Source organism: Elgaria multicarinata, chromosome 8 (genome assembly GCF_023053635.1).
Source record: "Elgaria multicarinata webbii isolate HBS135686 ecotype San Diego chromosome 8, rElgMul1.1.pri, whole genome shotgun sequence".
Classification (NCBI taxonomy): domain Eukaryota; kingdom Metazoa; phylum Chordata; class Lepidosauria; order Squamata; family Anguidae; genus Elgaria; species Elgaria multicarinata.
Genome location: NC_086178.1, coordinates 2367118 through 2388701, shown reverse-complemented (window position 1 = coordinate 2388701; position 21584 = coordinate 2367118). Strand labels below are relative to the sequence as shown.

Below are 21584 nucleotides of genomic sequence, written 5' to 3'. Positions count from 1 at the left end.
AAACCCAGTGAAATTAAATATGATAAATAAGACGAACTTGGCATTACGTTGGAGAGGTTGTCAAGAGAAAGGATCGTATTTACACATGTGGTGGGAATGTGTAAATACGAATGTGTAAATACGAATGTTGTGAACCGCCCAGAGAGCTCTGGCTATTGGGCGGTATAGAAATGTAATAAATTTTAATTTAAAAATTTAATTTAATTTAGAATGTAAATTTGTACAAAAATTATGGAAAATGGTGTTTAATGAGATAAAAGAAATTATAGGAATGGAGATAGAAGAGACACCAACTGTGGCATTGTTATCAGTGTATGGTGAATTGAATTGTAATCAAGAGATAAAAGAATTGATAACGAATTTGTTAACAGCAGCAAGATAAATGATATCCAGGAACTGGAAGGTCCAAGGGGATTATCATATAGAAGATTGGTACAAAGAAATATAGGATATTGCTATTAACGATAAATTAACATGTAACATGAGAGTCAGAAGAGGAATGATAAAAACGAATGATTTTGAAGTAATATGGAAACAGTTTTTGGACTTTGTATTATTAAAGGGGAGAGGGAAAACACCTCCAGAGGAATTAATGAGATTTTGGAAATCAGAATAAGATCCCTGGGTTGAGGGAGCACATTAATGTTAATCAATGATTAGATTAAACGGAATTAAGTTAAAACATATGTTTATTAATTTGTTTAGTATGTATTATTATGTATTATGGGGTATTATTTTATATTGTATTGTTTGTATTGTTTGGAAGTTTAGAAAATAAAAAAAAATATTATTTTTTTAAAAAGGAGCGCTGTCGCCTGGGTTGTGATTTAGCTAACAACAATGACAACAACAGCTTTATGCTATGGGGATAATTCGAGGGAAATTGGTACGTGGGATGAAGTTCTATGATTCGCCCAGAGGAGGCTGGTGACTCCAATGCCAGTAGGGTGGCAAATCTGCTGCAGGCTCTTGTACATCCCTGGGATGGATCTGATTCCGTCAATGAGCGTATGACAGAATGAAAGACACCTGATAATCTATGAAACACAACAGAACAGATGTAACAAAATCTGTATATCAAGATCAACTTTAAGAGGCTTCAGGGATGTTTGGCCTAGACCACTTGTTTCCTTCTAACTATTCCAAAAGTTGCATTTGCCAATGAAGTTCAATGGAATGTATAATTAGAAAATAAATATACAGAGTAAAGAAGTTATTCAAAACTGAAACAATGGAAGAGGAATTTGAGAGTACCTATAGAAGCGTCCCCTTGGCGTACACAAACATTTCATATCAATCAATCAACCTTTATTTATAGTCTACAGACCACCATTACAACATATAAGTACACAGACGTAATAAAAACATGTGATGGTAAAGAAGAAGGGATTCAGAATCTGTAAAAATGCTAATCAGTAGGTTTAAAATAATGATCCGCCATCCATGAGTGGTCCAATGAATCATAGAATCATAGAATCATAGAATAGCAGAGTTGGAAGGGGCCTACAAGGCCATCGAGTCCAACCCCCTGCTCAGTGCAGGAATCCACTCTAAAGCACCCCTGACAGACGGTTGTCCAGCTGCCTCTTGAAGGCCTCGAGTGTGGGAGAGCCCACAACCTCACCAGGCAACTGATTCCATTGTCGTACTGCTCTAACAGTCAGGAAGTTTTTCCTGATGTCCAGCCGGAATCTGGCTTCCTTTAACTTGAGCCCGTTATTCCGTGTCCTGCAGTCTGGGAGGATCGAGAAGAGATCCTGGCCCTCCTCTGTGTGACAACCTTTTAAGTATTTGAAGAGTGCTCTCATGTCTCCCCTCAATCCTCTTCTCCAGGCTAAACACGCCCAGTTCTTTCAGTCTCTCTTCATTGGGCTTTGTTTCCAGACCCCTGATCATCCTGGTCGCCCTCCTCTGAACACGCTCCAGCTTGTCTGCATCCTTCTTGAATTGTGGAGCCCAGAACTGGATGCAATACTCTAGATGAGGCCTAACCAGGGCCGAGAATAGCTAGATTCAAAAATTTGGCCACTTGTTCAGTAATAGGCTTATTGGTACCGTGAACTAAAATAATCATAAGAGACTCAGGAGAGCGACTGGGGATGTGCTGTATAATAGGGCATAGTAGATTTTTCCTGGCCTCTTGATAGTAACTGCAGTAAAATAGTACATGCAAGAGGGACTCCACCTCGATGTCATTACAGGGGCAGCATCTAATATTCTTTGGAATTTTCTTGAATCTGCCTTCAAATAGCTTGGAGGGGAGAACATTGAACCTTGTTAAGGAGAATGCCTTCCTATATTTAGGGATAGTTAGCCATCCCATTTCATATTTTATCACTCTGCAGTGGCTGGACTGGGGAATATTGTGCTATGAATCTGGGATATCAATTTTGGTTGTGTATAATTTTTCTACAAACATCAGAAAACTAAGCATATTTGAACTCAGTACGTAGTATAATGTTTAGTTTAGATAGGTCTGTTTATGGCTAGTTATCCATTACAGACCTTGCAACCATCATGGTTAGAGATACTGTGGTTCTGATACTGTGGGACAAACCTTGTTGATATAATCAACTTGCCATGCTTATTAACTTCCCCGAGAAGGAATTCAGCAGGCCATTGGCTGAGGCAGAATGCTGAGGTAGGCTGACCAGAAGCTTAATGTTCTCAACACAAAGGTACAGTATATAATCCCAGAGTGCAGGACACGGACTAATGGGCTCAAGTTATGGGAAGCCAGATTCCGGCTGGACATCAGGAAAAATTTCCTGACTGTTAGAGCAGTACGACAATGGAACCAGTGACCTGGGGAGGTTGTGGGCTCTCCCACACTAGAGGCCTTCAAGAGGCAGCTGGACAAGCATCTGTCAGGGATGCTTTAGGGTGGATTCCTTCATTGAGCAGGGGGTTGGACTCAATGGCCTTAGATGCCCCTTCCAACTCTACTGTTCTATGATTCTATGATTCTGTCAGGTCCCAGTCAAAGTTTCACAGTCTGTCTTGAGAAAACCACTCCCTTCTCAGGAGAAAGGGCCCCCTCCTCTCTTTTACACCACCTGAATCTGGGGCTCTCCCTTTACTTGTAAGCCACCTTGGTAGGAATTGTATCTGAAAAGTGGCATATAAATAACTGGAATGAAGGAATAAAAAGCGCCATGTTAAGTGATGAAAACCAGCATCTGTTTTATCAACATTATTATTATTATTATTATTATTTATTTATATAGCACCATCGATGTACATGGTGCTGTACAGATTACACAGTAAATAGCAAGACCCTGCCGCATAGGCTTACAATCTAATAAAGTTGTAGTAAACAATAAGGAGGGAAAGAGAATGCAAACAGGCACAAGGAAGTGTAAACAGGCACCGGGTAGGGTGAAGCTAACAGTATAGAGTCAGAACAAACTCAAAGTTTAAAAGCTATAGGGAAAAGAAAAGTTTTTAGCTGTGTTTTAAAAGCTGTGATTGAGTTGGTAGTTCTCAAGTGTTCTGGAAGAGCATTCCAGGCATGAGGGGCAGCAGAGGAAAATGGACGAAGCCGAGCAAGGGAAGTAGAGACCCTTGGGCAGCAAGAAGCATGGCATCAGAGGAGCGAAGAGCACGAGCGGGGCAATAGTGTGAAATGAGAGAGGAGAGATAGGCAGGAGCTAGACCGTGAAAAGCTTTGAAGGTCAACAGGAGAAGTTTATATTGGATTCTGGAATGAATTGGGAGCCAATGAAGAGATTTCAGAAGCGGAGTGACATGGTCAGAGCGGCGGGCCAGGAAGATGATCTTAGCGGCAGAGTGGTGGACAGAGACGTGTCTGGGAGGCCCAAATAATAATACTAATACTAATACTAATACTAATAATAATAATAATAATAATAATATACCACCTCATAGCCGAAGATCTCTGGGCAGTTTACAAAGATTAAAAAGATTAGATTAAAAAGACTGAACATTAAAATCAATATACATTTTTTTTAAAAAAAGAAAAGCATAAGAACAGCTAACATTTAAAACAATATTTTAAACACTCAGCCAGGCCAAAACTCGTTTTACGGTCAGTTAAAACTCAACATATGCTGTTAAATGCCTGGGAGAAAAGAAAAGTCTTAACCTGGTGCTGAAAAGATAACAATGTTCCATAAATTGTTCCATAATTGGGGGGCCACCACAGAAAAGGCTCTTTCCCTTGTTGTCGTCCTCACAGCTTCCCTCAGAGTAGGCACCTGGAGGAGGACTGAAATCAGAGCTGAACCAAATAGTTTGGGTCGGAAAATTCTCATCAGCACTCTCCTTTTGCCAAAATGCCTATTTTGGGTGAAACCATCAGCACTTGTAATTGGCTGGATTTTGGACATTTCCAGAATATCTTTTCTAGATCATAACATTGGTGAGGGGTGGGGTTGGGGGCACATTCTAAGAATGGGATGCATTTTTACCAAGGGAAGGTCACCTCCAGGTGACATTTCCCTGCAGTTCTTCTGTGCTTATTTAATCTTGTGGTCCGGATCATGTGAATTGCTCTGTGAGTGTGGCTGGAGGATTATGGGAGATGTAGTCCGACACAGCTGGAGGACATCAGGTTGAGGAAGGCTGGTCACCTCCTGTTCTGCACTTCTATGATGACTTCTCAACATGCGAGAGGAATCGTTGATCCTCAGCACAGGGTTTGGGTCATGGCTGGTGTTTGAAGGTACAATAGGTTCTGCAAAATCGTCACCACCACCACCAGCAGAACCACCATCGCAGGGAGGGCGTTAATTGAATACAGGTGACCGGTGGCCACGTCTTGGTTGCGTAGTACAAGGTCTGAACTCTATTCCTCTGTCCACTCTGGCCAGTGTGTGTCCCCTGCTCAGGCAGCGGCAGGTGCATTTTCTTCTGTCGATCATTAGCAAAAAAAAGCTGAACGTTCCCACGGAGGCAGGGGGATGGGCTGAGGCTTTCACGCAGAACCGGTGGGAGCAGATCAAGAGCTGGGAGGTGAGGAAAATGAAGCACCTGCTCCAATACCTGGGCTGCTGCTTTGCCTTCTTCTCTGCTGGATTCCTGATTGCAGCTACCTGGACCGACTGCTGGATGGTGAACACGGATGACTCCCTGGAGGTAAAGCGTAAGCGAAGGGAGTTGCCCACTTTGAGGCAGTGGAATGAGAGCTGATGCCGTTGGCCCTCCAGGGCCACTGTGGCTACCGGCTGCCTGCCGGATCTCAAGGTGGCTGGTTTACTTTCCTGCAAAGCTTCCCTTGGGATTTTAATGGCTGTCTGGCAGCCAGAAATTCATCAGGGGTGCAGCTTCCCATGGCAAGGAGGAGCCGTGATGAGGGAAATCTTTTATTTCATTTCATTGTTTATTTATTTATTTATTACATTTATATACCGCCCCATAGCTGAAGCTCTCTGGGCGGTTTACAAAAATACCAGTTGAATTTTTGTCTGCAGCTATCAACAGCACAGGAGCCATCCCAGTGAAAGTGACATGTCAGATTTAAATCATACCCTTCCTCAGGACAGAGGCTGGGCTTTTTAGCATATGATATTCTGTAGAGCACAATGTATTTATTCATTTATGATTTTATTTATTGGATTTATATACCGCCCAGTAGCCAAAGCTCTCTGTACACTGATGGTGATGGATGAATGGATGGATGGATGTAGGGTGACCATATGAAAAGGAGGACAGGACTCCTGTATCTTTAACAGTTGCATAGAAAAGGGAATTTCAGCAGGTGTCATTTGTATGTATGAAGAACTTGGTGAAATTCCCTCTTCATCACAACAGTTAAAGGTGCAGGAGCTATACTAGAGTGACCAGATTTAAAAGAGGGCAGGGCACCTGCAGTTTTAACTGCTGTGATGAAGAGGGAATTTCACCAGGTTCCCCATATATACAAATGACACCTGCTGAAATTCCCTTTTCAATACAACTGTTAAAGTTACAGGAGCCAGGTCCTCCTTTTCATGTGGTCACTCTAGATAGATTAAACTTTTAAATCATTAATGCACACTCACCAGGAAATAAGTCCCATTAAACACGGTGGGACTTTCATCCAGGTAGACATGGGTCAGATTGTGCTGCAAAAGCTAATTAGATTGCAATCCTATACATGCTTATCTGTGTGGGGTGGGGGTGGTAGGAGACTCATTGAACTCAATGAGGCTGACTAAGCTTGTATAGGATTGAACTATTCATCCATTAAAATAGCATCCCTGATTCATCTGGCAACTTATTTTAAAACAGTCATTATTTTTCACCTAAGTACTTATAAAATGGCAGGTACCATCACAGAAGAGGTGCCGCCGCCACCCCTTTGCTCCCCCACCACAAAGGAACACTTCTTATAAGACGGTACTTGCCGAGACAGACACATGGGGGCATTTAGAAACGAAATAAGTGTGCTTTCTCCCCACTTCAATTTTTTTGCTTTAGACTTAAGCACATTTATAGAGGTTTACTTGATTAACACATATTTAATTCATTGGATTCTTTAATCAGGGATGATGATGATGATGATGACGACGACGTCAGAATTCCAATGCAATATTAGAGTGGTTTCCCTTTTCCCTTTCCTCCCACTCACTTCTACGTTGGTTTGATTATAGATGTTTTGTTCCTTTTATGAAAACACAACCCCCCTGGAAAAATTTCAGGCTTGTGAAACCGCTCCTTAGAGCAAGGTCATCACACTGACGGTGTCTAGAATCATAGAATCATAGAATAGGAAGGGGTCTACAAGGCCATCAAGTCCAACCTCCTGCTCAATGCAGGAATCTACCTTAAAGCATCCCTGACAGATGCTTGTCCAGCTGCCTCTTGAAGGCCTCTAGTGTGGGAGAGCCCACAGCCTCCCTAGGTAACTGATTCCATTGTTGTACTGCTCTAACAGTCAGGAAGTTTTTCCTGATGTCTCGCCAGAATCTTGCTTCCTGTGACTTGAGCCCCTTATTCCATGTCCTGCACTCTGAGGACCGAGAAGAGATCCTGGCCCTCCTCTGTGTGACAACCTTTTAAGTATTTATTATTTATTTATTTATTTATTTATATAGCACCATCAGTGTACATGGTGCTGTACAGAGTAAAACAATAAAATAGCAAAACCCTGCCACATAGGCTTACATTCTAATAAAATCATAATAAAACAATAAGAAGGGGAAGAGAATGCATTTGAAGAGTGCTCTCATGTCTCCCCTCAATCTTCTCTTCTCCAGGCTAAACCTGCCCAGTTCTTTCAGTGTCTCTTCATAGGGCTTTGTTTCCAGACCCCTGATCATCCTGGTTGCCCTCCTCCGAACACGCTCCAGCTTGTCTGTGTCCTTCTTGAAGTGTGGTGCCCAGAACTGGACACAATAGTCTGGTGACTATTGTTCCCGTGTCATGTGCATTCCCTCTTCTTGCCACATTTTGTGAGTGGCAGAGGGGTCTTGAAACTTGAGGAAAAGTTTTTAAGGAAATGGCTCACTCCCTCAACATTTGTGGGCCTGTTTTTGCATTCATGAAGGGGACAGAATATCTGTAGCATGAAAGCCCTTCAAACCCTGCTTAATATTGGGGTAGCTTGCTTGAAAAAGATCGCTTACCGAAAATTCACAGGTTCTTCTAAAGAACAACAAAAACAGGTACTATTGAAAGAATTACAGCACCTTAACAGCATGAGCCCACACATATCTACTCAGAAGCAGTGAGAGCCAGTGTGGTGTAGTGGCTAAGGTGTTGGACTGGGAGTCAGGAGACCCGGGTTCTAGTCCCCACTCACCCATGGAAACCCACTGGGTGACTTTGGGCCAGTCACAGACTCTCAGCCCAGCCCACCTCACAGGGTTGTTGTTGTGAGGATAAAATGGAGAGGAGGAGGATTATGTACACCACCTTGGGTTCCTTGGAGGGAAAAAGGTGGGATATAAATTCAATAATAAACAAATAAATAAATAAACAAATAAATAAATAAATATTAATAAGCCCCACTGCGTTCAATTGGGCTTAGTTTCAGGGAAACAGCTATAGGACTGAAGCTTAAGGCTACAATCCTATGCATGCTAAGACAGAAAAAGCCCTACAACTCCCAGCATGTTGGCTAGGGGATGATGGGAGTTGAAGGACATTTTTCTATCTAAACATACATAGGATTGTGCCTGGAAATCAGCTGGGATGCCTTCCAACTTCATTGCCCAGGTCCGCAAAGGGAAATGCCTGTTCAGCCATGGGCAGCTTGGAAAGTGGGCTGACTTGCTGCTTATTATGGGGAACTGGAGATAAATCATCACACTTAGCAGCAGAAATTGGTTCAACCTTGCCTCCTTGGTTCAAAGGCACCTGCAGCTGCCACGTCCCCTTGGTCTTTCATTCACGTGCCCTTGGGGTGAACGGCAGCCACGCTTCGCATGGTCTCGCACTGAGTGTGAATACCAAACTGCTCCGCAAAGGGCCTCCGGCCTTAATACCTTATGAATTGAGTCGCTTTCCTCACTTACCCAACTCATTGCCTCGCTAAGTATCAGCATATGGTTAATGAGCCGTAATCCTTTCAAAGAGCTGGTGTCGGAGTGCCCAGATGTTGAAACGGCAAACAACACAAGGCGGATCAGCTTTGCAGAAAGAAAGAAGGCTCAGCAACCCAGGGACTAATCCAGACCCCTTCCCCCCCCCCATGGTCCTTCTTTTAGAGATGATGGGAAATCTAATTTCTCAGGTCTTGTCTCTTTGGGCGAACTGTAGGACACAAAACCCAGTTTGGCTTAAATGAGTCTCATTCCAGAGTTTCTACCAGAACCCCTGCAGACCTTCCTCTTCCTCTCAAAATAGGGTGGCCTCTTGTGAGTCACCCAAAAATGAGACAGAACCCAAAAGAGACAGAAGGGGACACTGATCTCCCCAAAATCTGCACTTGTTAATTTACATGGAGAGGTGCGAAGCTAGAAATGCACAACATCGCACCATAGCATGGAAGACCATGACCAGGAGGCCTGTGTGCTTTGCTCAGCCTGCAGTCCAGGTACAACTTCAAGGCCCTTTAGCTCTTCCTTCTGATGGCTTCTCATCTATATACCAAACTTGGACTGGAAAAATAGGGAACACCTTCAAAATATAGGACTGTCCTCAGATAGCCCTTCAAATACAGGACTGTCCTCTGTAAAAGAGGACACATGGCCACACTAAGAGATACAGATTTAGGAAGAATGATAGAAATACAGTCCATCTCACCCTAGTGGAGAAGACTGTGGCCAGGCAACCATAACAAAATGGTTCATTATCTTTACAACAGAATTGGATTGGACAGGCATTCAAACGGAGGACTGCGCTCTGTAAAAGAGGACACATGGCCTATTTAGGCCACTGGGGAAGGCAGTGACCAGGTGAAGTCTCTGCCTGCCTGCTTAGTCTGCCATCCAGGTGCTGTTGGTGGGCAACCTCAAAGCCCTTTAGCTCTTCCTTCTGAGAGTTCTTGGTCTTTATAGCCAATATGCTCTGGACAGCCCTTCAGCAAGAGGACTGCCCTCTCTAAAGTGAGACACCTGACCACCCAACCTCAAAACCCCCTTCCCAACTTTCCCATGAGGTCTTTAGCTTAGCCTCCTGTTGCCTTCCCATCCGAAATGAACGTGGCAGACTCTTTGTCTGCCTGGCCTGGGATTGTCTGCCATCATTGGTAACTGCTTCCCCTTGTCTCTGAGAGGCTTTTAACTGGAGAAGTCAGGGAACAAACCCTGGGGCAGCCATCTGCAGGCCGAGCAGTGAAGGCTGGGGGCTCCAACGTCAGTGGGGCAGTGGTTAACCAGTCAGAACTCTAAAGGAGTTATGCAAGCCTTGGAGAGTTCCTTTAGAGTCCTGCCACGGAGCTCCAGTTCGCTCTTTGCCACAGACTTGTAATTTTTACGGCTCGTGTCCTTTGTTCAATTCGTCTCCTGCTTTTCCACCCAATGCTGCTCAAGGCATCTCTTGTGCCAGTAGGTCCTCTGCTTCTCGACCTCCCTCCTTCTTTCCCTTGCACCTCCCCTCTTCCTTTTCCCTTTGTGGTATCTCCCGAGTGGAGTAAACGGAGTGTGTAAACGCTTTGGGGCTTGTAACAATCGCAGCCGTAACAGCCACAACTTTCTCCTGCGCAGTTGAGTGCGACGTGTCGTGGCCTGTGGTGGGAGTGTGTCACCAACGCCTTTGATGGGATAACGACCTGTGACGAATATGACTCTATATTCGCTGAGCACCCAGGTATGTATACTTTGGACCTCTTTAACCAGATCGGGGCAAGGGTGCCAAGCGGTTAGGTCAAGGGTGAGAACAGTGTGGTGTAGTGGCTAAAGTGTCGGACTGGGAGTCGGGTGATCCAGGTTCTAGTCCCCACTCGGCCATGGAAACCCACTGGGTGACTGTGAGCCAGTCACAGACTCTCAGCCCAACCTACCTCACAGGGTTCATAGAATCATAGAATCATAGAATAGCAGAGTTGGAAGGGGCCTACAAGGCCATCGAGTCCAACCCCCTGCTCAATGCAGGAATCCACAAGAAAGCATCCCTGACAGATGGTTGTCCAGCTGCCTCTTGAAGGCCTCTAGTGTGGGAGAGCCCACCACCTCCCTAGGTAACTGATTCCATTGTCGTACTGCTCTAACAGTCAGGAAGTTTTTCCTGATGTCCAGCTGGAATCTGGCTTCCTTTAACCCGTTATTCCGTGTCCTGCACTCTGGGAGGATCGAGAAGAGATCCTGGCCCTCCTCTGTGTGACAACCTTTCCAGTATTTGAAGAGTGCTCTCATGTCTCCCCTCAATCTTCTCTTCTCCAGGCTAAACATGCCCAGTTGTTTCAGTGTCTCTTCATAGGGCTTTGTTTCCAGACCCCTGATCACCCTGGTTGCCCTCCTCTGAACACGCTCCAGCTTGTCTGCATCCTTCTTGAATTGTGGAGCCCAGAACTGGACGCAATACTCTAGATGAGGCCTAACCAGGTTGTTGTTGTGAGGATTAAATGGAGAGGAGGAAGAGGATTATCTACGCCGCCTTGGGTTCCTTGGAGGAAAAATGGTGGGGGAAATCATTGACAGAGGCAACTCACTGAATGGTGAGAAACATGGTTGCATTTGGCATTAAAACCTCAAAAGCATATGTAACTCATGATATACAAGCTAAAGAGTTTAGCTTCTTAGGGCACCAACTGATGCATGTTTAGGCAGGGGGGAAAGTCCTACAACTCTTGACTAGGGAATGCTGCGATTCCTGCATTGAGCCGGCGGTTGGTCTCCATGGTTTCATAGGCTGCTTCCAACTCTACTATTCTATGATTGTAGGACTTCTTTTTCCCTGTCTTACCATGCCTAAGATGACACCCATATTTGTCTGTCCCACTTTTCTTTGAGAACTATCCCAAGCAATTTACAAAGAAGGATAAAAAAAATACATCACTAAAATCCAAAAATGTAAACAAATAACTAAGCCACAAAAATGCCAGAAGAAAACATTAAAAAGAAATAAGATATGGGTCTTAATTATTGAAGTAAAGCATCTCTGTGACTTCAGGCCTTGCTAGACAAGGCCTTAGCGCGCTGTGAGACCCGGTTTCCCTGCTGTGCGTCCAGATGACGCACAGGGGAATCCGGGGTCAAGGCGCACTGAAGCCTCCCTTAGCGCGCCATAAGCGAAGTCGCTTATGGCGCGCCGTCTAGCAAGGTCCGTGGCTTTTTGCAGCTACTCGCTTACTCGCGAGTAGCCGGGAAAAGCCACGGACTGGGCACAGCGCTCATACGAGGGCTGTGCCCATCGGGCCGGGGGGGGGATCCCGGGGGGGACATGGGGGGGAAGGCCGGACCGGCAGGAGAGGGGGATGGCGGAGGGCGACACAGGAGAGGGGGAGGGATGGCGGAGGGCGACCTAGGAGACGGAGGGGGATGGCGGAGGGCGACACGGGAGAGGGGGAGGGATGGTGGAGGGCTACCCGGGAGATGGAGGGGGATGGCGGAGGGCGACACGGGAGACGGAGGGGGATGGCGGAGGGCGACACGGGAGACGGAGGGGGACGGCGGAGGGCGACACGGGAGAGGGGGGATGGCGGAGGGCGACACGGGAGACGGGGACGGGGAGGGAAGGCGGGGAAAGAGTGGGCAGGGGGCAGGGGGCTTAATTAAAAAAGGGTGGGGGGCTTAAGTAAAAAAAAACCCCTTACCTTGTCTGGAGTCTTCGGGCCTCACGTGGCCCCTTTAACAACAACAACAACAAAAATGGCCGATGCTGCAGGGCTTCCATAGTCCCTGCGCATCGGCCATCTAGGAGGCGGGGCGGCGCACGCTAAAGTTAGTGCGCCGTCGCCCCGCCTCCATGCCGGCTTATCCGGCATGGTCTAGCAAGGCCCTTTCCCACAGTTTTGGGTTTGCAGACATGGACCCCACGTGGTGAAATGCAAAAGCAACCACACCAGATGTTCCGACTGTCAATGAAAAATAGTTTTTCTCTCACCACTACTCTCTTTGTATTGCTCTTGAGCTCCAAGGTAGAGGTTGTTTCTGCCAATTGTCAAGGTTTTTTACACAATCAAAAGCCAGAGGTTGGTAAGATTTCGCGATAACAATCTTTAAAGCTTGCACAAAGAAGGCATTCAGAGATGTTTTCAACCACAGTCCTTTGCTATCTTGGACCAAATCAGGGATCTCTCCTGGGAAAGGTTACCATGTCAAAGACTGTTTATCTTAGCAAAAAGGCGAGTAAAGTGGGACATAGAGGTGGACAAAATTATGCATGATGTGGCGAATGTGGATAGGGAGACATTTTTCTCCTTCCCCCATAATACTAGAACCCAACGGGGTCATCCCATGAAGATGACTGGTGGGAGGTTCAGAGCAGATAAAAAGAAGGTTCAGAGCAGATAAAAAGAAGAGAGACAGAAAGAACTGGGCATGTTTAGCCTGGAGAAGAGAAGATGGAGGAGAGACATGAGAGCACTCTTCAAATACTCGAAAGGTTGCCACACAGAGGAGGGCCAGGATCTCTTCTCGATCCTCCCAGAGTGCAGGACACAGAATAACGGGCTCAAGATAAAGGAAGCCAGATTCCAGCTGGACATCAGGAAAAACTTCCTGACTGTTAGAGCAGTACGACAATGGAATCAGTTCCCTAGGGAGGTTGTGGGCTCTCCCACACTAGAGGCCTTCAAGAGGCCACTGGACAAGCATCTGTCAGGGATGCTTTAGGGTGGATTCCTGCATTGAGCAGGGGGTTGGACTCGATGGCCTTGTAGGCCCCTTCCAACCCTGCTATTCTATGATTCTATGATTCTTATTTACACAACACAGAGTTAAATTCTGGAATTTGCTACCACAAGCTTGAATGATGGCCAATTTGGATGGTGTTAAAAGGGAGTTGGATAAATTCATGGAGGAGGAGGAGGCTATCAATGGCTACTAGTCCTGATGGCTATGTGCTACCTCCAGTACCAGAGGCAATAAGCCTATATGCACCAGTTGTTGGGGAACATGGAAGAGAGGGTCTTGCAGGTGATCTTCCCACAGGCATTTGGTTGGCCACTGTGTAAACAGAATGCTGGACTAGATGGACCCTTGGTTTGATCCAGCAGGGCTCTTCTTATGTTCTTGCCATATTTTGGTGTATTTCCTCCGACAGAGGAAACCAACCATGCTTCTCATCTGCGAATGAAATTGAGACAAGGCAAGATCCACTAGCCATGCTTGTTAGTGGTGATTTACTCAATGGTGCAGCTGGGGCCATCCGTGCAACTGAGCCAACTCCTTTCCTTCTCCCTGCCAGGGCTAACACCGTGCGCTGCAACATCCTTTTTTCTTGTTTCTTAACATATTTTAGAGTTAGGGAGCAGCTAACTGAACATGAGCATGGTTACAGATGCTCATTTTATTATTTTTACTTTAAAAATAGGTTATTCTTTTCTACATCAAAACGGTGCTTATTCCCAAGTATTCCCAAACTATAGGATTATTATTTTCTATCTAAACATGCATCAGATTGCACCCTAAGTGAATTAAAACATGAAACTCTATGTTGGCAAGCAGGTTATTCTTCTGGTTTTTTGCTTGTATATATCAGGAATGTAGAAAATGTTAGCTCTGTGATTCACAACTGAAGTAAGAAAGATGGCTGTCTTAAGTTAGTCCCACACCATGCCCAATCTAGCCATAAGATCAACAAAGCCCCTTGAAGAGAGACTGAAAGAACTGTGGGCATGTTTAGCCTGGAGAAGGGGAGATTGAGTGGAGACATGAGAGCACTCTTCAAATACTTGAAAGGTTGTCAAAGAGGAGGGCCAGGATCTCTTCTCAATCCTCCCAGAGTGCAGGACACGGAATAACAGGCTCAAGTTGAAGGAAGCCAGATTCCAGTTGGACATCAGGAAAGACTTCCTGACTGTTAGAGCAGTATGACAATGGAACCAGTTCCCTAGGGAGGTGGTGGGCTCTCCCACACTAGAGGCCTTCAAGAGGCAGCTGGACAGCCATCTGTCGGGGATGCTTTAGGGTGGATTCCTGCATTGATCAGGGGGTTGGACTTGATGGCCTTGTAGGCCCCTTCCAACTCTGCTATTCTATGATTCTATGATTCTCAGTCAAGGATCTAAACCATTGTATATTTCTATTTATAGGTTTTAAATGTATATGTTTTCATTTTATGAAGCCACCTTGAGGCCCAGCATTGGGCAAAATGTGGGATAATAATAATAATAATAATAATAATAATAATAATAATAATAATAATAATACCACCTAGTTTTTTTGTCCCAATAACTGGCATACACAGTTCATGAATGCAAAATAGCTTAGCTTTTGCATCTAGAATGTCCCAGGTTCAAGTCCAGCTGCCAGTCAGGACAGACTCAATAGGAGTTCATTCAACAGCTCCCTGTTCTGTTTTGGCTCCTTGTGCCTCAAGATGGACTCTCTCTTCTTTTGCAGTGAAACTGGTCCTGACCCGAGCGATGCTGATTGCAGCCGACATCCTGGCTGGTTTTGGGTTCACCTTCCTCCTTCTGGGCCTCGACTGTGTGAAATTCCTCACGGAAGAACCCGGCATCAAAACTCGCATCTCCTTCATATCCGGATTAGCTCTGTTAACTGGAGGTAGTTGGCAACAGAGATTTGGGATTCAGATTCGGCGTGGGTGGAATTGTGGGTTTGTATGCATACACTTGCGCAAGTGCGCTAATGCGCACGAGTTAATGCAAAGTAGCCCTAATGAAAATTAGCGTAACCACCCCCAAAGTGAAAAACTGGTTTGCAAGTCCACAGAATCTGCATGACTCATAAAAAGCTGGTGTGCAGAGAAACCCACAGCCTGGATTCATAGAAATGTCATTCCCATTTGAATCTGTTGCGAATTCCTCCGCCATTCCTACAGACACAAGACTCAGCAAAAGACCATGTCAAAGTGATGACTTACACACAGGCCTCAAGGGGACGTGCCGTTTCCAAACCTCTGAAGTGGAGGGCTTCTCCCTTGCCCTGTGGAGGCTGGAATTGAACTTTCCCATTCCATTCTAGTTCTGGCACGGCATCGACATTCAGGCGTTTGGCAACAATATTCCGTGGCACACAATGACTGCTTTAGCTGGTGGGATGGTCAGTTTTAGTCCCGTTTCTCTTCCCCACCCTTAGGACCAGTACAGATTCTATGAAGCAAAGAGTGCCTTTAAGCATGTGCAGAATGCAGGATCTCTTCTCGATCCTCCCAGAGTGCAGGACACGGAATAACGGGCTCAAGTTAAAGGAAGCCAGATTCCAGCTGGACATCAGGAAAAACTTCCTGACTGTTAGAGCAGTGAGACAATGGAACCAGTTACCTAGGGAGGTGGTGGGCTCTCCCACACTAGAGGCCTTCAAGAGGCAGCTGGACAACCATCTGCCAGGGATGCTTTAGGGTGGATTCCTGCATTGAGCAGGGGGTTGGACTCGATGGCCTTGTAGGCCCCTTCCAACTCTGCTATTCTATGATTCTATGATTCTCTGAATACCATGGCCTCCCCATTGAGAATCATCCGCTGTTTTCTACATACTGCTGGAGAGCTGCCGTGTTCTTCAGGAGACATGCATTCTGCCCATTGCAGTGCTCTCCATAATGCTTCCTGGCCTTGCCCAGGAAAGGAGAGGAGCTACACGGGGTACTATGTAGGATACTGAACCAGCAAGGAAACTGGTTCAGCCCCCTCTACCCCCACCCCCACCCCTTTGGAGATGTCAGCAGGGCATTGGCTGCATGCTTTTCAGAAGAGCTTTGTAGCCCCAGAGTTTCTAACCCTGGAGCCCTAAGTGTGTGTGAGTGGGGTGTGTGGGTATGCATACATACGCGTGGATGTGTGCGGCCCCCACTACACCACCAGACACCTGATTATTATTATTATTATTATTATTATTATTATTATTATTATTATTATTTACATTTATATACCGCCCCATAGCAGAAGCTCTCTGATGCGGCCCTCAAAGCCCAAAAGGTTGTGCACCTCTGCTATAAACCAAGACAAGCTCTTGCCTTCTCTTTGACCAGCTGAGGCTCCCCGGTGCAGAACCTTCCAAGTTTTGGAGGCCTCTTGGGCAAGGCAGCCTCCTTCTCGCTGCCATGGTCACCCACACCAACAGCCCCTGGTCCTCTTCCTCATCGTGGCCGCCACCTGCGTGCTTGACAGGCAGAGAGATCCAGGGAGCCAGCAGGCCCTGGCATGTGCTGCTGCTACTCCTCAGCACCACCGTTGCCTGGGCCATAGCGAGTGACAGGTGAATAAGCAGGTTGCCATGGGGAAGAGGAGGACCAACTCCAGGTGGGCCTGTGTGCTGGGCTCTGGGCATCTGCAAGTGCCTGACCAGGCCTACCATTGTTGCCGGCCCTGCTTTCAGGGAGTTCATTCTGTCCACAACATCCAATGCGACAGGGGTTTGGTCTTCCACTGGAACTGTGGCCGGCATAAGAGCCTGGCTGCAGGCGGACACCGTCTTGTTTTAGACATGGATCACCTCCGAGGTTGGGTGGGTAACAGCTGGAGCTTCCTCTGTTTCTTGCAGGTGTCCCGGGGCTCATTGGCTCCATCTGGTACGCCATCGGGGTCTACGTGGAGCGCTCCACCCTGGTTTTGCACAATGTCTTTGTGGGCATCCAGTATAAATTTGGGTGGTCGTGTTGGCTCGGACTGAGCGGGTCTCTGGGCTGCTTCTTATCCGGTGCTTTGCTCACCTGTTGCATGCATCTCTTCAGAGGTAAGAGCCAAAGGCAAAGAGGATGCAAACTTGCGCACTTTGGCTGGGCACAATGTTTTGCGCACCCCCCCCCAAGTCAGGCATCTGTGCCCTCCCTCCAGGGGCCAGAGCAAGAAGTCACAACCAGGCATTGATTTCAGTTATTATATTTCTATACCGTTCCACAGCTGCAGCTCTCTTGGTGATTCAGAAAAATTAAATGTGGACGCAGACGCGGAAGAAAGTCAGGGTTAATAAGGGGGGGGGCGTCCGTTGCGCCTCACATTCTGCGGGCCTCACATTTTCTCCCAAGACACCAGAACATGCTAAATCGAGCCTCAGACCCACCAATCAAACCTGGCCAACTTGGGATCCCTTATCTGCAGTGGAGGCTGGTGGCCCCAATGTCAGTGGGGCACTGAATCTGCTCTGTGTTTCAGCCAGAACTTGTAATGGAGCTCTAAAGTTTGGCTACGGAATGCCGCAGGGCACCATCTTGTCCCCAATGTTATTTAACATCTATATGAAGCCGTTGGGAGCGGTCATTAGGGGATTTGGAGCTAAATGCCATCAATACGCTGATGACACGCAGCTCTATCTCCCTGTGACAACTGAATCAGGTGAGGCTGTGCAGGTCCTGGACCAGTGCCTAGACTCAGTAATGGGCTGGATGAGGGCCAATAAACTGAGACTGGATCCTGGCAAGACGGACGCCCTGTGGGTGAGTGGTTCCCGAGTCCGGGAGACAGGCTCATTGCCTGTTCTGGATGGGGTTGCTCTGCCTCTGAAAGAACAGGTTCGTAGTTTGGGGGTACTCTTAGACCCATTTCTGTCATTGGAGGGTCAAGTAGCCGCCACGGCTCGGAGTGCCTTTTACCATCTTCGGTTAGTTCGCCAACTACGGCCTCTCCTGGACAGGGATAGCTTGACCACGGTGGTACAGGCATTGGTAACCTCAAGATTGGATTACTGCAACGCGCTCTATGTGGGGCTGCCCTTGAAGCTGCTCCGGAAGCTGGAGCTAGTGCAGAATGCTGCAGCTCGGCTATTGTCTGGAGCTGCCCCTTTCCAACATGTAACTCCTCTGCTGAGGGAGCTGCACTGGCTGCCTATTCACCACCGGGCCAGGTTTAAGGTTCTTGTACTTGTGTCCAAATCCCTAAACAACTTGGGACCAGGATACCTGAGAGAGCACCTTCTCCCTTACCAACCTGCCCGGTCACTGAGTTCATCCGAGGGCCTGCTCCTGGTGGTTCCACCTAGATCCATCCTCCGATTGGAATCCACCAGGGGAAGAGCCTTCAGCGTGGTGGCACCCCTCCTGTGGAACTCCCTGCCTCTGGAGGTCAGGCAGGCGCCAACCTTGTACTCTTTTCAGCGCCTCCTGAAAACATCTTTATTCCAAGAAGCCTTTCCTTAATATGCAGCCTTGAATCTCTGTTTTTGCTTCTTTAAAATTTTGTTTTAACTGTTTTATTCTGTTTTTATTTTTCATTTTATATTGTACACCGCTCTGAAATTTTTCAATGGGGAGTGGTATATAAACATTCTAAATAAATAAATAATAATAATAAATAAAGAAGCTCTCCAAGGTATGGAGCACTTTTCATTACTTATGAAGCACCTTGGACAGCTCCTGCCTGCTTCTCACTGAAAGCCAGAGCGGTTTTACCAATCCTCCACTGACATTGCTTGTCTGGCACACTCGGGTTGCCCAGAAGGCCATGGCCCCCTTTTCCATACTCCACACTCATGGTTTTTTGGTGGTTTCTCATAGTTTGTGCACCCCCCACCCCAGTCTTGAAGCACCTTTTCTAAGGTTAATTTCAAATGCGGGTTTTAACCTTTAAAGCCCTGAATGGTTTGGGGCCAGGTTACCTGAAGGCACGTCTCCTCCTACCCAGAGGCCCCTTGCCAGGTGCCCCTGCCAAATGAGGCAAGGCAGGCGGCCTTTTCATGATGGCATCCCATTGCTGGAACGCTCTCCCTGGAGAGGAGGGTCTTTTTGGCTCCAGGGAAGACTTTTTTTCTCCTCCCAGGCAGTCTAAGAACTGCTTTTAGTACTCTGTTCCGCTGATGACTTTAGTCTGGTTTTATGATATTACTAGCAAAAAAGCCCGTCATATGACAGGTGTAGAGGAGCAGTCTGGTGAGGAGGATTTGGCCCCTCTGCTAGGCCGGAAGTTACCTTTCTCCGAACTTGGAACTTCCCTAGAAGGCCGCAGTTCCGAGGAACATCGCTAGATGGCGCCAGAGGGCAAAAACTATTTCTCAGAATTTGGAACTTCCCTAGAAGACTGCAGTTCTGAGAAACGTCCCTAGATGGCGCCAGAGGGCAAAAACTATTTCTCAGAACTTGGAACTTCCCTAGAAGGCCGCAGTTCCGAGAAACATCGCTAGATGGCGCCAGAGGGCAAAAACTATTTCTAGGAACTTGGAACTTCCCTAGAAGGCCGCGGTTCCGAGAAAGGTCGCTAGATGGCGCCAGAGGGCAAAAACTATAACTGGCTTGAAGGAGCAGTCTGGGCTTGTATACAATATAGATAATAGTTCTGTGCTTTGCTGCTGATTTTTTCTTGGTTTTATTTTGCGCTGATTTTTCTTTATAATAGTTGCATCTTAATCTACTGTTTACCGCCCAGAGAACTTCAGTTACTAGGCAGTTTAAAAGCACAGTATTTAAATAAAATAAAAAAATAATAAATATATTGTTTGGGGTTTTGGGGTCCTACCTGCTTTGCCTTCAGCCTTTCCCACTTCCAAGAGCATCTCCAAAACTGAATTCAGCCCATAGGCTGAAAGAGGTTCATCAACCCTGTACTAAAGTCTAGCAGGCAGGTATGGACAAAATGGAGATGGAGGAGGAGGAATTTGCACTAGCCGGTAACATTTTTGTATTTTATCTCTTCCACAGATGTCAGCTCTAGTAGATGCATTTCCTCCAGTACCTTGCGGAAGGCCTATTCCCCTTCTGGGATGACCAACCTGTACCATCCATCCTCCCAGACAGCCACTGCCCAAATGTACGCGATGGACACCAGAGTGTGAGGAAGGGGAGATGCCGGGTAGGCGGAAAACATTTTGCTCATCTTCTTCGCAACTTACTGGACTCAGAAGCGACGGTTCAGAAGCTGTGATTCATCCTAAAAGACTCTGGTTGCTTTCACAAATGATGTTCAGGACATCTTCTCATCCATCGCAATTGTTTTTTCTAAAAAGTATGACTAGGGTTAATAGTGTGTGTAATGCAGAAAACACCCATATTTAATTTGCCTGATCAAGAAATATTGAATTCCATTGATCCAGCGGATGTTCACCCCTGTTTCCTTCAGCAAGTACTTGGTCATTGATTGCTGTAATGACCGGAAGCCTTCTGAGATGTTGATTGCCATTGGGGCTTTCCTTCTAGGGCAATTTCTCTCCTGCTGTGGAGGTCTGAATGTGCGTTGTTTAGGTTGATAGGACAATCATCCCATCATGGATGCAGGGGAATCTAAAAACACCCGATAAGGCCTCGTGTGGAAAAAAAGAACAGCTCAACGCTTAGAAATTGCAACATGAAAAGAATAACCTTTCTGGGTTCCATGGCTTGTTCAACAGATGTTGCTTTTGGAAGGCCTGTGCTACTGTTTGCTTGCTATCTGCAAAACCTGTATATATGTGTAAATAAACAGATATTACAACACTGTAAGTCTGCTGTGGGGTTTCTTTCCAAAGGAATTGGCCCCTATAAAACTCTCCCTGGACTTTTCTGCCACTCGGAGCATGGCCAAGCGTGAAACAGTCCTATATGCAGGCTTTTCATTGCACACAAGGCCAATCACAGCTGCCCAGTGCATACACAGAGGAAAGCCCATGTGCATGAATAATAGCTAAATGTTAAGATTTAGTTAGTTAGTTATTACATTTATATACCGCCCCATCGCCGAAGCTCTCTGGGCAGTTTACAAAGGTGAAAGATTTATGCTCATTCTTAGCTGGAAATAGCTTCCATGTGAACGTTTGTGTACATGTGAAGTGGTCTTCAGCAGGTCCTTCAGGGAGCTTTGTTGAGTTACACAGAGTTCTCCATCGGGCACTTTGGAAATTGTTTTATTTCAGCGATGCAGACCTTAAAGCGTACTGCATTTTCATTTATTTTAGATGCTTCGGCAAGCTAGCAGGCTACTATCTGCCCCAAAATCCAAATGGGCGTAAGGCGTTGAGCAGCAAGAAGGCTCAAACAGCTGGAATCCCACATGCCCTTCCTGCCAGCATCATTTCACCGCTCAGACCGACCTCAGTCATTGACGCGTCTCACTCCAATGACTTCCAGCGATTTTGTTTGTCAGTTTTCACGCTATAAGGAATTTCATGTCAAAGGCATTTTCTTCAGGGCAAGCAAACAATGCCTCAGATGTTTTTTGCACGGGACAATGGGAA

The 21584-nt window shown here is 46.4% G+C and overlaps 1 protein-coding gene across 1 annotated transcript; it reads left to right on the top strand.

The window, feature by feature from the left end:
• Positions 1–4983: 4983 nt before the first annotated feature.
• Positions 4984–20210, top strand: CLDN16 (claudin 16). Its single transcript, XM_063131408.1, has 5 exons — positions 4984–5097; positions 10092–10194; positions 14892–15056; positions 16992–17183; positions 20077–20210. The coding sequence occupies exons 1-5, from the start codon at positions 4984–4986 to the stop codon at positions 20208–20210; spliced, it is 708 nt and encodes a 235-aa protein (XP_062987478.1).
• Positions 20211–21584: the final 1374 nt, after the last annotated feature.

Bases quoted from the DNA above. Each gene is read 5' to 3' on its own strand.
- CLDN16 (XM_063131408.1), top strand. From the start codon at position 4,984: ATGAAGCACCTGCTCCAATACCTGGGCTGCTGCTTTGCCTTCTTCTCT. The intron at 15,057-16,991 runs GTAGTTGGCAAC...TGTTTCTTGCAG, and splicing joins ATTAGCTCTGTTAACTGGAG to GTGTCCCGGGGCTCATTGGC. The intron at 17,184-20,076 runs GTAAGAGCCAAA...TCTCTTCCACAG, and splicing joins TTGCATGCATCTCTTCAGAG to ATGTCAGCTCTAGTAGATGC.